The 16,023-nt window shown below is 38.1% G+C and overlaps 1 protein-coding gene across 1 annotated transcript in view; it reads right to left on the reverse strand.

The window, feature by feature from the left end:
* The window catches only part of Tmtc4 (Transmembrane O-mannosyltransferase targeting cadherins 4), a gene marked incomplete at its 5' end in the record, with an annotated part of 433,994 nt that overhangs the window by 407,014 nt on the left and 10,957 nt on the right, over positions 1 to 16,023 (reverse strand). Inside the window, one exon of the mRNA XM_090380839.1 lies at positions 990 to 1,185. Coding sequence (XP_090236965.1) covers positions 990 to 1,185 — 196 coding nt within the window. The remainder of the gene's footprint in view (positions 1 to 989; positions 1,186 to 16,023) is intronic.

Genomic DNA, 16,023 nt, shown 5'->3' on the forward strand with positions numbered 1-16,023 from the left:
ATTCAATGTGGAATTCATGTGGGTTTTTTGGAACTTTTATAAATAAAGCTTTTCCAATGATCATAGATGTTTATCTGCTCCAGTCAAAATGATCAACAGTGATAGTTTTAGGTAGACAGTCAGAGCTGGTTGTTCTAGAGCAAACAAATGCACTTATTTTATAATTGCACAATGAAAGCATATTATAATTATAATATGCTTTCTTGGCACATTTGGACAAAGATTTATCTCCAAATGTGTTGTATGTCCAAATGCTAACAACTTTTATATTACAGTTAATGAGTATCTGCCTAAAATTCACCATGATAAACAGCTATACAAATCCGACTTCAGAGCTACCGATCACACGAACGTCGCATAACGAGTACCTTAGAGGTGGAATTACTTGTACAGATGGCTCAAAATAAAAATAAAAAAGGCAATTTTCTATTTTTCTGATTTTAATAAATTTCATGTAAACCCATTCACTAAAAGTAGAGTTTTTTTAGTGTACAGATATCAAGTTTGCAAACATTTGCAAAGCATTAATTCCAGAATGATTTCTATCAGCTTTTACAAGCTAGATAGTTACTAACCAAAACTGCAAAGACAGCACAATTTTATTTAAAATAACAAATCATTTCATTAGCTAAAAGAATGGCCAACTACTTTCGAGATGCATAATCTGTATATAATTCTTGAATGAATACAGGACTAAATTACAACAATAAACACAACAAAATAATGTTAGTATATACTGTTAAAATAGATGCATAATAAGCAAGGAGTAAGCAAGCATTGAAATTTTGATGACCACATCTATCAGCTGCTTAAGTGGCTTAAAGTTGAACATAAACAGGGTTATCTATCGAGCTGTGGACACAGATCATCCTAGTATCCACTCTGGAAATTCTACATAAAGTTTAAAAACTAGTAGCACCCTTAGTGCTACATCTGGGTATAGACATAGATATAAAAGATATATAATGACATAACAAAAATAATCTTACACTTTCTGTGTGGATAGGGTGGACAGCAAAGAGTAAGGCACATATAAAGGCAATTCGAGATCCTCCATGATTCCCAAGTACTCCAATAAAAACAGTATATGAAACCTGAAAAATAAGGACACTGACCATTCCATGCAGTAGTACGTTAACTAGGTGAAAACTAAAGGGATGGAGTCCAGTGAGGTAGTAATTTAATCTGAAAAGGAAAAAAAAAAAAAAAAAAAACTTTGATAACACTGTAACATTATTCATTTGTATAAACAGTCGCCTAAAAGAATATGAGGGTGAGTTAATAACAAACAGAAAACAAAATGGTATCTAACACATTTCAATCAGCCCTTTATGATTAATAAAAGCAGGTAAAATAAAGTCAACATTAAGCATTAAATCAGCATTAGGCACTTCAACAGACAGCAAAAATGCAGCATTTAAGTCAGACTGGTGCTTAATAACAATGCTTATCCAATATTTGCTGTAATACAGTTAACTCAACTCAGTAGTCCAATAAACTGAATCTGTTAAACTTTAACAGATCTACTAAATACGATTGTCTGTTAAATTAAAAAAAAAAAAAAAACAAAGCTAAATATAATAACACAGAATTTTACTGCACTTATTATGTGGAGGGGAGCTTAAAATTATGCTGTGTCACACAGTTGCAATGGAAATTGATCAAAACTTATTCAGAGTCTGAAGAGCTCGTGAGCAACTTTGCTGCAGGTTAAGATGACTCCTACTGATATGTTGTTAGTAGGCTGATGAAAGATTGTGTGGAAAATCTTTGCTCTTTGGTACTCTGCTTTACTGAAAAAGTTTTTTAGCTGATGGTAAATACCATCAGAGGATGTAAAAGAGCTGGAGATATAACTACGACAATTACGTTTGGTCCTTGAGGTTGTCACAGACATTCTCGCAGATTTTCGTCATTGAGTTATCACAGACATTCTCTCAGACATGCCAGACAAGCTGTACTTGCAACCTGGGACTCTAAAACACTGATGGAACTGATATTCAGGTGACACTCAAGTTAAGTGGACCCAATTTCAGCAAAGTCAGGGGGATGAGAGTAGACTTGTGCATGCGAAGTTTATACTGCTGAGGAACATAGAGAAGTTTTTTCTGTTTTATTAACTTAAATTGGCTTGGATTGGCATATTAACTTATTTTCTAGAGTAGCTCTATATTCCTAGTTAAGATACTTAGTTAAATTTTAACATAGATAGAGATTTTGTAAGTTATTACTTAGTATTGGTAAGGATATCCAATCCACGTGTTTTACAAATTTTGCGGCGGCGAACCGGAAGTTTTTAGGTATAGTTAGCCGCTTTATTGACCAATTGTTATATTAAATTATTTTCTCTAAATAGCTTATAGACCTAGGCAAGATTCTTGATTTATTCTGAACTGAGACAGTGAGATTTTGGAAGTTAATTAATATTTGTGTCCGTAGATTTACTGTTCGTAACTTGCCGCCATTGTTATATGATACGTTATATCCCAAATTAGATGGCGTTAGCTTAGTATAGTACATAATATTATCAATTAATCAGTAAATTTATTAATCTTTTGAACTTCATTGTCAATTAAATTGTACTTTTAATTAAATACATATAACTTAGTTTTTACAAATGTAACATAATTAATTAATACATAACTTGATACGGAACTTATATAAAGAAACTCAAAGATAATACTTGACACTTAAAAAAATATATATAGATATATAGTGTTAAAACTGCGGTGGGATACAAGTTTAGGGTTAAAATTTTGTACTGAAATTGAAATTTTAATGAAATTGAATCAGAATCATGACTCAGACCAGAGTAGCAAAGCAAAACACTCAAGCAAAATAGGGTGCTATGGCTCAGAGGAGAACTGATGGAAGCAGTTGCCCTCTGAATCACAGCCTTTAAAATGCACTGCTTGCTTGATGTTTGTGGAGCAATCAGGTACGGGACATGATATTGCCAAGGGGGATGTCTTTGTGTGCGTGCGCAATGTAAGGAGTGTGAGAAAATGAGGCGACAACTCAGGGTTGTTATGGGCCTAATGACAGCTTGAAGGACAGAGTGGATGCCCTCGAAGGATCTAAATTGAGGGGCCCATCAAGCTCTCAGCTGCCCAAATCAACGCCAGAGCTTGCACTTGATCATCAAGCAACACAGCGGCAACCCCCCCCCCAAGACAGAATGTGCTGGTCCAACAGGAACTAGTAGTTGTTGGTGACTATTGTCAAGGAACCGGGGAACATGCTATGTAAAAAGGTTAGGTGGAACAGGACCAGGGTATGTCTGCCAGGGGCAAAGGTTGATGACGTTGGAGCAGATATCATCTTTTAAGGGCACGAAGGATGATATTGTTGTACACGTTGGCACTAAGGATATTAAGATTAGGAGACCGGTACAATTATTTAACAAGAACAGGTCATTGTTGAAAAAAAAAGCCATGAATTAGGGTTGAATTTGAAAGTGTCTGCAATTCTGCCCAGACACGATAGGAGGGAGTATATGATGAGAGCCTTGTCGATCAATTCGGCCATGGAAAGATTGTGTAAGGCTCAAGGGGTAGAATTTTTTTCAGCCTGGTCTGTACTGGACAGAACAGGAGAGACTGCTTCTACAGGGATGGGATACACTTAAATAGAAAGGGTGCAAGAATGTTTGCTGATGCTATCGAGGCAATGTTAGGTGGGTAGGAAAACTGCTAGCTTGGGGGAATACAAGTACTAATAGATTAATAGTAGCCACTGGCAGAGGGAAAGTGAATCTTGCATTGCTTCTATTGGAATGAGCAGCAGCCTGGAAAACAAGTTGCAGGGTATTTCAGAGACTGCTGGGAGTCATTGCGGTACAAGTAAACACATGGGTTGTGTTAAGGTAGCTAAGAATAGGAACAGGTGCAGGTATACTTGCATGTACACCAATGCTAGGAGTTTGGTAACTAAATTTGATGAATTTGAGGTATTGCTCAGAACATCAATATCTGCCTTTGATGTTTCGAGGTATTGCTCAGAACATCAAAGGCAGATATTGTTGGGATATCAGAGATGTGGTGTCACACAGATATAAGGAATGCAGAACTGGAATTTGGGGAGTACAATGTGTATAGGAAGGATAGACAAGATAGGAAGGAAGGAGGGGATATACCATTAGTTAAGAAACACATAAAATCCAAGGAAGTGAAGGCAGTCAACATCGCTAGACAATACAATGTCGAGTCAGTTTGGTGTGACATAAGCATTGGGAGATCAAAATTGAGAGTAGGAGTGTGTTATAGGCTTAATAACTCTGATGAGTATAATAAGGAACTGTACAGGGAAATAGAGTGGGCCAGTAAATCAGAGAGTCTTATAATGGGGGATTTTAATTTCCAGATATTGACTGGAATTTGTGGGTTGGTCACTCACACACTAGCAAAGCTTTGGTGGATTTATTGGATGATTATTTTCTACATCAGCATGTTCGGAAGGCAACTAGAGGGAGTAATACTCTTGATTTCGTTATCAGTAGTGATTCTTCATGCATTAAGAATCTGCAGATAAAGGAACCACTAAGTGGCAGTGATCAGTGTGCTGAAGTGGGATTTGTTGTTGTTGTTATTAGGTTTTTAGGTGCATTAGCAACTAAGGCCATATTGCTCCGTAGTGGGATTTACTCAAAGGGGTAACTACCATCAGGGATAAAGGGAAGGGTTTTTGCTTTCATAAAGATGACTACGGTGGGACTAACTGATGATGTTACCAACAGCAAATTCAAAATGGGAAGCATTCAAAGAATTTATCTTGAAAGCTACTAGGATGTATATACCAACTAAGAAATATTGTTCAAGGTTTAGGCCTATATGAATGTCAGATGAACTAATGAGACATGTGGCAGAGAAGAAAAATGCATGGGATACATATAAATTAATGGATGACATGGAAGCCTATGATAGATATAAGCTGGTCTGTAACCAAGTCACAAAGGAAATTACGCAGGCAAAGGCGGATTATGAGAAATCATTGGCAAAGAATGCAAAGAAAAACAACAAAGAGTTCTTTACCTATGTAAACTCTAGAAGGAAAGGGATGAATCAGATTGGTCCACTGGATATTGATGGTTCAACTGTTGATGATCCTGCTCAGGTGACTATCAAACTAAATGAGTATTTTGCATCTACATTCATCCATGAGGAGTTATGTTGTTATTTGGTTTTTAGGAGCATTAGCAACTAAGGCCATATTGCTCCGTGAATATGCGGTGGTCATTCCTGACCTTTATGAGGAGTTATTCAGGGAGGGGAATGCCAGAGGTGAATTCAACTCTGGCAGTGAGCTGGATGATTTTGTAATAACTGAGAGGTAAATGGAGGAGAAATTGTTGAAGATAAACATAAAAAAGGCACCCAGGTTTAGCATTAAGTAGAGGCATATGATACAAGAAAGCAAGCTTATGCAGCATCAGCCAAGAAAAAAAAAAAAAAAACACCACCACTACTCCCATTTCACCCCTCCGTTCGTTCGAAATACCTGTCCAGCTGAGTCTTAAATTTGTTTAGGCTATCAACTTCAACAACAAGTGATGGAAGTCTATTCCACAAACCAACTGCCCGCTGGCTAAAGGCAAATTTCCGCACATCTATCCGACATCTGTCCTTCCTCAATTTGAATTTATGCCCTCTCAGTTGATTATTCTGAGCAAGAGGAAGAATCCCATCGGCATTGACCATGCTCAAGCCATTCAAAGCCTTATACACCTCTATCAGATCACCTTGCCGATGCCTAGTCTCCAGACTCTGTAATTTCCAAAACTTAAGCCTTTCTTCGTAAGAGCAACCCTTTGTTCCATTCACTAATCTTGTTGCCCTTCTCTGTACTCGTTCCAGCAGCTCTACATCCTTCTTGAAATGAGGTCTCCAGACCTGTATACAGTACTCAAGGTGTGGCCTGACCAATGCCTTATACAAGGGAATAATCACATCCCTATCCCTGCTAGAAAAATTCCTGTATATCATTGACAAGACACCATGAGCTACTCTTGCAGCTCGTCTGCACTGCTCAGAGAACTTCATATCTGCCTGCACAATTACCCCTAAGTCCTTTTCATTCTCTACCACTGTCAGCGTAGTACCACAGATTTGATACGTTTATCTGGGGTTACTGTTTCCCATATGTAGTACTTTACATTTGTCAATGTTAAACTTCATTTGCCACCTCTCAGCCTATCTGCTCAACCTTTCCAGATCCTGTTGCAGCAGCATACCATCAGTAGTGTCCTTAACAACCATGCCAACATTTGTATCGTCTGCAAACTTGGACATTAAGCTTGATATACCATCATCAATATCATTTATAAATACAGAAAACAACAATGGACCCAACACTGAACCCTGAGGAACTCCACTAATAACATTAGTCCAGGTTGAGCAGTGTCCATTGATTACCACTCTCTGTCTTCTGCCACTCAACCATCCCTTTATCCATAGCAGCAATTTGCCTCCAATGCCACACTGCTCCAATTTGTGCAGCAGTCTTCCAGGCGCAACAGTATCAAAAGCCTTTCTAAGATCCAAATATATAATATAAAAGTTATTCCCTGCATCCCGTTCTTTTGTGACTACATCATAGTATCCAATCAAATTGCTCAGGCAAGACTTCAACTTAACAAAACCTTAACAAAACCAAAACCTAAAATCCATGCTGTGTCCGAGCTATAACTGAAGTCTTGTCTAGATGATCCTGCAGTGCTTCTTTAACCAATGCCTCCATTAATTTTCCTGGAACCGAAGTTAAACTAAAAGGTCTATAATTACTTGTGTCAGCCTTTGATCCTCCTTTGTGAATTGGAGTTACATTTGCACATCCCCAATCTATGGGTACCTCCCCTGAGTCCAAGGAAGCTCTCATAATTATGGCTAAGGGTTTGCATACTTCCTTTAATTCCTTAATATAACTGGATAGATCTCATCCACCCCGGGTGCCTTTTTATGTTTATCCTCAACAATTTCTCCTCCACTTTCCTCTCAGTTATTAGAAAATCATCTAGCTCACTGCCAATGTTTACTTCACCTATGACATTCCCCTTCCTGAATAACTCCTCATGTGTGAATGTAGATGCAAAATACTCATTTAGATTGTTAGCCACCTGAGCAGGATCCTCAACTGTTGAACCATCATCATCCAGTGGACCAATCTGATTCATCCCTTTCCTTCTTGAGTTTAAATAGGTAAAGAACTCTTTTCTGTTTTTCTTTGCATCCTTTGCCAAGGATTTCTCATAATCTGCCTTTGCCTGCCTAATCTCCTTTGTGACTTGGTTACAGACCAACTTATATCTATCATAGGCTTACATGTCACCCATTAATTTGTATGTATCCCATGCATTTTTCTTCTCTGCCATATGTCTCATTAGTTCATCTGACAACCATTTAGGCCTGAACCTTGAACAATATTTCTTGGTTGGTATGTAAAGCCTGGTAGCTTCCAAGATTAGTTCCTTGAATGCTTCCCATTTTGAATTTGCTGTTGGTGACATCATCAGTTTTTCCCACTGTATAGAATTTAAATACTGTCTCAGACCATCACAGTCGCCTTTACGAAAGCAAAAACCCTTCCCTTTACCTCTGATGGTAGTTACCTCCTTGAGTAAATCCCACTTCAGAACACTGTGATCACTGCCACCTAGTGGTTCCTTTATGTGCAGATTCTTAATGCATGAAGAATCACTACTGATAATGAGATCAAGAGTATTACTCCCTCTAGTTGCCTCCCGAACATGCTGGTGTAGAAAACAATCATTCAATAAATCCACAAAAGCCTTGTTAGTGTGTGAGTGACCAACTCACAAATTCCAGTCAATATCTGGGAAATTAAAATCCCCCATTATAAGACTCTCTGATTTACTGGCCCATTCCATTTCCCTGTACAGTATCTTATTATACTCATCAGAGCCATTAGGCCTACAGCACACTCCTACTCTCAATTTTGATTTACCTATGCTTATGTCACACCAAACTGACTCGACACTGCCCTGTCCATTGATGTCAACTGGCTTCACTTCCTTGCATTTTATGTATTTTTTAACTAATAGCATAACCCCTCCTCCCTTCCTATTCTGTCTATCCTTTCTGTAGACGTTGTACTCCCCAAATTCCAGTTCTGCATTCCTTATATCTGTGTGACACCACGTCTCTGATATCCCAACAATATCTGCCTTTGATGTTTTGAGCAATACCTCAAATTCATCAAATTTATTTACTAAACTCCTAGCTACCCTAACACAACCTGTTCTTAGCTACCCTAACACAACCCATGTGTTTACTTGTACCACAATGACTTCCAGCAGTCTCTGAAATATCCTGCATCTTGTTTTTCAGGCTTCTGCTCATTCCAATAGAAGCAGTACAAGAATCTTTCACCTCTGCCAGTGGCTACTGTTAATCTATTAGTCTTTGTCTCCCCCCAAGCTAGCAGTTTTCCGATCCACCTAACACGGCCTCGATAGCATCAGCAAATATTCTTGCACCCTTTCTATTTAAGTGTATCCCATCCCTGTAGAAGCAATCTCTCCTGTTACCAAGTACAGTCCAGGCTGAAAAAAATTCTACCCCTTGAGCCTTGCACAATCTTTCCAGGGTCGAATTGATCGACAAGGCTCTCATCATATACTCCCTCCTATCGTGTCTGGGCAGAATTGCAGACACTTTCAAATTCAACCCTACTTCACGGCTTTTTTTCAACAGTGAAACAGGTTAGATGGGATCTATCCAGTTATATTAAAGGAGGCAGCAAAGGAAGTAAGCAAACCCTTAGCCCTAATTATGAGAGCTTCTTTGGACTCATAGGAGGTACCCATGGGCTGGAGATGTGCAAATGTGACACCAAATCACAAAGGAGGATCAAAGGGCAACACAAGTAATTATAGACCTGTTAGTTTAACTTCTGTTCCAGGAAAATTAATGGAGGTGCTGGTTAAAGAAGCACAGCAGGATCATCTAGACAAGACTTCAGTTATAGCTCGGACACAGCATGGTTTTGTTAAGGGACAGTCTTGCCTGACCAATTTCATTAGATACTATGATGTGGTCACAAAGGAACTGGATGCAGGGAATAACTTTGATATCATATATTTGGATCTTAGAAAGGCCTTCGATACTGTTGTGGAAGACTGCTGCACAAATTGGAGCAGTGTGGCATTGGAGGCAAATTGCTGCTATGGATAAAGGGATGGTTGAGTGGGAGAAGACAGAGTGGTAATCAATGGACACTGCTCATCGTGGACTAATGTTATTAGTTTAGTCCCTCGGGGTTCAGTATTGGGTCCATTGTTGTTTCTGTATTTATAAATGATATTGATGATGGCATATCAAGCTTAATGTCCAAGTTTGCAGACGATATGAAGGTTGGCAGGGTTGTTAAGGACACTGACAGTACACTGCTGCAACAGGATCTAGAAAAGTTGAGCAGATGGGCTGAGAGGTGACAAATTAAGTTTAACATTGATAAATGTAAAGTACTACATATGGGAAGCAGCAACCCTAGAGTGATGTATCAACTATGTGGTACTATACTGACAGTGGTAGAGAACAAAAAGGACCTGGGTGTAATTGTGCAGGCAGATATGAAGTTTTCTGAGCAGTGCAGATGGTCTGCAAGAGTAGCTCATAGTGTCTTGTCAATGATATACAGGAATTTTCATAGCAGGGATAAGGAGGTGATTATCCCCTTATATAAGACAATGATCAGAACCCACCTTGAGTACTGTATACAGGTCTGGAAGCCTCATTTTAAGAAGGATGTAGAGCTGTTGGAACGAGTAAAGAGAAGGGCAACAAGATTAGTGAATGGAATCAAGGGTCGCTCTTATAAAGAAAGGCTTAAATTTTGCTAATTACAGTGTCTGGAGACTAGGCACCTGCGAGATGATCTGATTGAGGTGTATAAAGCCTTGAATGGCTTGAGCATGCTCAAATGCTGATGGAAATCTCCCTCTTGCTCAGAATAATCATTTGAGAGGGCATAAATTCAAATTGAGGAAAGACAGATGTAGGATAGATGTGCAGAAGTTTGCCTTTATCCAGCGGGTAGTTGATGGGTGGAACAGACTTCCATCTTCTGTTGTGGAAGTTGATAGCCTAAATAAATTTAAGGCTGAGCTGGACAGGTACTTGAAACGAATGGAGGGGTGAAATGGTAGAGTGTTTTTTTTTTTTTTTTTTTGGCTGATGCTGCATAAGCTTGCTTTCTTGCATCATATGCCTCTACTAATGCTAAAGTCTGGATGGTCTGTGACAGCCAAATCCTTTGCTTACACCTTCACGATGGTGGGACTGTTAGTAATCCTGGGTATAACCGCCATGCACAAGCACACTGTGGGTGACCACCCAGATGTGGACCAACGTAAGCAGGGGTCGAGGTGTGGCACCCACGCCACCCCTCTGTGTTACCAGGCAATACTAGGTGGTAGATGACTCTCATCAACCGGTGCAATACCACCACTTTGCTTATTGGAGGTTTGAAGTGGTGGAACCCATGTTTAGTCTCCAGAGCTAAGTTCTGATTAACCTTTCCCCGTCTCTTCCATCATGCAGTATGACTGGTGCCTTTTGAGGTTATGATGGACATCATGGCGAAATCCAAACTGCCTTACAATTCGAGGGTACAGCTCTAATACAATGTTCGCAGGCCGGCCCGGCCGCTAGTTAGTACACCAGACCGAACCTATTGGTAATTCCTTAGTCACTATTAATATTAAATGTGACTACTTCTTTAAAAATAGATTTGAAAGCTTTAACTACTTCTTGTGACTGTTTAGATTTTAATATCTTAGCATAAGCATTAGTAGAGGCATGTGATGCAAGAAAGCAAGCTTACACAGCTTCAGCCAAAAAAAAAAAAAAAAAAAAAAAAAAAAAATATCCAACCATATCGTGAAAAGCAATCAGTACACACAAGAAAATTAACACCATTATTTGCTTTAGCAAGACTTGACATGTCGGCTAAATCGCATTGAAATATATGGTGAAGACCAGAAACTTTCATCTGGTTATGTGGAAAATTTCTTTGCTGCTGTCTGTGCTCACATATGTGGGTTGTCCTGATAACCATTCTTTCATGACATGTTTGGGTAATTTTGTTTATTTTTGTAAAGTATTAACAGTAGCAAAAACTCCGCACTACAGTAGGATTATAATAATCTTCTAACATGTTCTCTTTCTTACAGGTAAAACAACACTGACCATGGAACAGAAGATACTTTTATAGTGCTTTTCATTCTTTTTTGTAATCCGTGAATTGTGGATAGTCATTGAAGAGAGAGCTGTGTCAAGATTTTATCAAAATAATGATTCATTTGTAAATAATTTTGTAAACAGTATTAAATAAAAGACTCATTATAAATCTGTGTCTCTTAGATTCATTAAAAATAAATTTAAAATCACTTTCAGTTGACAAAATACCATTTGTTAATTAATTTCATAATTAAAAATAATTATGTTCAAATAGTACCATTGATTTAAAAAAAATGTGTTCAGATAATTCAAAAATTAAATACCACACACAGTGTTCAAATACTTAAAAAATTAAAGTAAAAATAATATATCAGACATTAATTAATTTATTGGTTAAATACATATTAATTTAAAAATAAAATAACACACTAACTTGTTGATTAAAAATAATTATGTTAAAATAATTCTCATTAATTTAAAAAAAATTGTGTTCAAATTCTAATGACTTCTGCAGTCTTGTAAGTAAATATCTGAGTGGCCTGGTGGTAAAGGCACTTGCCTCTATGTTCATACCCAAGTTCAAATTGGACTAAATTTTTATGAAAAAAACTTGGTGCCATCCATTATCAAAGTTTAAAATAAAAAAATAAATAACGGAGTTTGACCAGCGCAAAGCATCATGGGAGCTCCAGCAACACGAAAAGGAATCATGGGAGGTAGATAACAGCCCTGGTGGCAAAAAAATGTCTGGAGAGAATAGTCAAGTGATCGATGGGAGACATGCAGTGACCCCTGTCAAAGAAAACACATAGGAGTTGGAGGAAATGTGTCGCATGATCTGTGAAGTCATAGGTGATGTCGTCCATGCAAAGGATCATGGGAGATGAAAGCTGTTCAAACAGCCCACGCATATGGTGCCATCTAGTGTCAATGGCCACAATTAAAATCTGTTTAAAAGAATTAAAAGAAAAGAAACCAAAGCAACATTCACCCTGGAGTACTTCCCCCAGGGGGGAGAGTTGCTTTGATTCTTCTTAATTATTTTAAATGATTTATCAGTCATTCGATAAATCAGTTATTTAATTTAAAAATCATTTTTAATTAAAATTATATTAATTCAAAATATGAATTAATATATATTGTAATATACCTATAATTTTAATTTAATTATTTTTATGGGAGTAGATGTACATTTTTGACATTTGACAGATGTAAAACTTCCTAGTTATGTTTCTGATGACAAGGTTTTGAATGTTGTATAAACTATCTTGATCACCTATTTGGTTCAAGGATTTGTGCATCTTCAAGCAGACAGATTTATAAATAACAGAAGACTGTTTATTAAAACAAGAAAATGTTCTTTTTTGAATTTGAGATGGATCTAGTGTATGTAGTGGCCATTCCCTGACCTTTCCGCATCCTCCGTATTTGGTGGGCACAGGCTCGAACCCCGGTCTAATCAAGAAGCGTGTGCTATGCACTGATGCTCCTGCCCACCTGGCTACAGAGGCGCTTGAAAGACAGTTGTAGGATAGATGTGCTGAAGTTTGCCTTTAGCCGGCATGTGGTTGATTGCTGGAACAAACTTCCATCTGTCGTTGTAGAAGTTGATAGCTTAAATAGATTCAAAGCAGAACTAGACAAACATTTGGAGCGAGTGGATGGGTGAAATTAGAAGATTTTTTTTTGGCTGATGCTATATAAGCTTGCTCTCTTGCATTGTGCCTTTGTTAATACTAATGCTATCTTCTAAGGAGGTTTCTAGTTGGTGATGTCTTGATGGTATGGTAGTTTTGACAAGAATATCTACCCCTCCACGAAGAGAAGAGTCAGAATCTCTGTCTCGCCTAAACATAGTACAGTTTTTGAATTTCAGAGAAACATTTGTTGATAAAAAAGTTTCCTGTAAGCATACACCTACTGCGTTAGTTTGTATGAGTAAATCATTCAGGTCATCTATATTGCTGCATAATCCTCTGCAGTTCCACTGTAGGAATTTGTTAATTGGTTGGGCTTATTTGAGGAAGATTGATCTGACTGTTTTTTCTGAGAAGGTTTCTGTCTGCTTAGTTTTGATTTTTCATTTCAGGGAAAAGGTTGGGCATCCTGTGTCCATGGTATCATTGGCATGTAATTCTAGTACTGTGTCATCATCATCCTCTGACTGAACCTCCATTTCCATGTTTAGTGTGGTTTCACTTTCTTCTGGTTTTCAACACTAACAGATTTTGTTGTTTCGGGTGTGGTTGAGACAGCATCAGTTGGGATACTGATTGGCATGTTGCTGGTTTCACTGGCTGTAGAATTTTTAATGCACGTTAGCACAGTTTTGGCAAAGGAAATGTTTGGCTCTATGGAGACATCTGTTTGAGTTGCAGCTGACCAGCTGTTTTTAGTGACCAATGTGTATGATCGGCTAAAGCATGGTTAACAGTATTTACTTCCTTGCAGGGCACCTCCGTAGCCAGGTGGGCAGGAGCAGTTGTGCGTAGCACATGCTTCTTGATTAGACCGGGGTTCGAGCCCATATGCCAATGACCACCGCATACCCCCCGGAGCAATATGGCCTTAGTTGCTAATGCTCCTTAAAAAAAAAAAAACTTCCTTGCGACTTTATGCTCCACTTTATATTTCTGGACTTTTTTTCCCTATTTTCCAAAGGTCACATACTTTAGAAAATGCAGGATGGCATCCTTTACAGTCCTTAAAGCAGCAAATGGGATTTGGGATGTAGGGATGATGATTTAAACTTTGCAGTTTAAATAACCTGCTTTAACAGAAGATGGAAGAGTCAGAGTACCAAATTCAGCAATGCCTGATGTGACCAAGCATAAAGTAGTAGGGGGTTAGTAACAGAACTATCAGAAAAAGAAAGGTGGCATTCCTTTCTTGCCCTGTACAAGTGCTTTTGTAACAAGAGATCCATCCAGCCAGGTCCATCATTTTGATGGACCTGGCTGGTAGTAAATTGCCATCTTTTTTGGTCATTATTCGCCATGCATGAGTCACTTTTTGTTTCCTGAGTTCTTGTATTATGTCTTCTTTAGAGATGATAGTAAGTCCCCCTTCGCTGATAATGCCTTTTTAGGTGTTCAGAGTGTTATGGAGACTAACTGACACTGGAATACTGTTAAATGATGTTAATTTTAACAGCTTCTCTGATTGAGTTGCCTTAGAAGTTTCAATTAGGTCTCCAGATTGGAGAGGTTTAACCATTTCAGGAGATCCACAAACCTATTGGTTGCGTGGATAATGAGTGCATTATAAGAAATGCTGGCATGTCTTTATTCTGATTTTCCGTCCATAGTCACTTCAGACGATTGGAGTCATGGTCAATGTAAGAAATTTCTGATCTTGAGCTCGAGGGCTCTAGAGGTGGATAATTACTAATATCCATGATGGCTCCTTTTGGTCCTGGGGGTTTGTTTTTACCACCCAAGTTACCGCCCCACCACAGGGAGAGCAGGAGCAGCAGTGCCTGATGTGACCAAGCATAAAGTAGTAGGGGGTTAGTAACAGAACTATCAGAAAAAGAAAGGTAGCTTTCCTTTCTTGCCCTGTACAAGTACTTTTGTAACAAGAGCTGTTATTAAATAAATATATTGCTTCACGAGAGGAACACAGAAGAACTATAGATTGCTTTTAGGAAATCACACTTAAAGCACAGAGAAATCACTTAGTCACAATCGCGTGACACTCGGGGCCGTAAAAGTAGGTGCATGTGTACTTGCATGTACACCAATGCTAGACCACAGTAAATAAATTTGATGAATTTCAAATACTACTCAAGTCACTCAAATATAAGAGTTGCAGAATTTGAATGTTGGTATTACTACGTGTACAGAAATGAAAGACAGGATTGGGGGGGGGGGGGTTATGCTCTTCGTTAAGGATCATATAAAATCTAAAAAAATGCTTTGAGTTAATATGGATGGCCAGTGCAATGCTGAGTTAGTTTGAAAATAAAAATGAAATTAGGAGTAAGTTATAGGCCTAGTGACTGTGATGAGTATACCAAACAACTATATGGACACAGAGTGGGCAAGAAAATTAGAATGTCTTATAATGGAGGACTTGAACTTTCCAGATATTAATTGACCCTTGTAGGTTAGTCACTCACAGAGTAGCAAGACTTTTGAGAATCAGCTGGATGACTGTTTTCTACACCAGCATTTCAGACAGGCAACGAGAAAACACAATATACTTGATCTGAATATTAACAGTGATGCTTCATGCACTAAGAATCCTCAAATATAGAAGAAGATTCAAATAAGAATCTTCAAGACCACTAGGTGACAGTAATCATAGTGGATTATTGCCACCAGGTGGGATTTACTTAGAGATGTAACTCCTTAGAGATGATTTACATAAAGATGTACATTAGGGACATAATCGTAGAAAATACTAGGCTTTTAATACATATCACTTAGTTAGCTATATATAAACTACTTTTTATACAGTTAACTAAGTTATACTATTCAAGGTTTATATCTAAATAGATGTCAGATATACAGATGAGACTCATGCCAGAAAAGAATGCATGGGATGCATATAAATTCTCAGGTGATACAGAAACCTACTGTAGATATAAACTAGTCTGTAATGAAGTCACAAAGGAGGTTAGGCAAGCCATGGCAGCTTACGAAAAGTCTCTGCCAAAGAATGCAAAGAAAAGCAGCAGACTTTTTTATTTATGAACCAGATGGAAGGGAAAGGATTATATTGTCCACTAGATATGAATTGTTTAACTGTTGACAAACCAGTTCAGGTTGCTAACAAACTGAATTATGTATTTTGAATCTGTCTTCATTGATGAGGAATTTTTTAG

The sequence above is a fragment of the Mastigoproctus giganteus genome, chromosome 9, assembly GCF_048544385.1.
Source record: "Mastigoproctus giganteus isolate SK-2022 chromosome 9, ASM4854438v1, whole genome shotgun sequence".
Lineage (NCBI taxonomy): Eukaryota > Metazoa > Arthropoda > Arachnida > Uropygi > Thelyphonidae > Mastigoproctus > Mastigoproctus giganteus.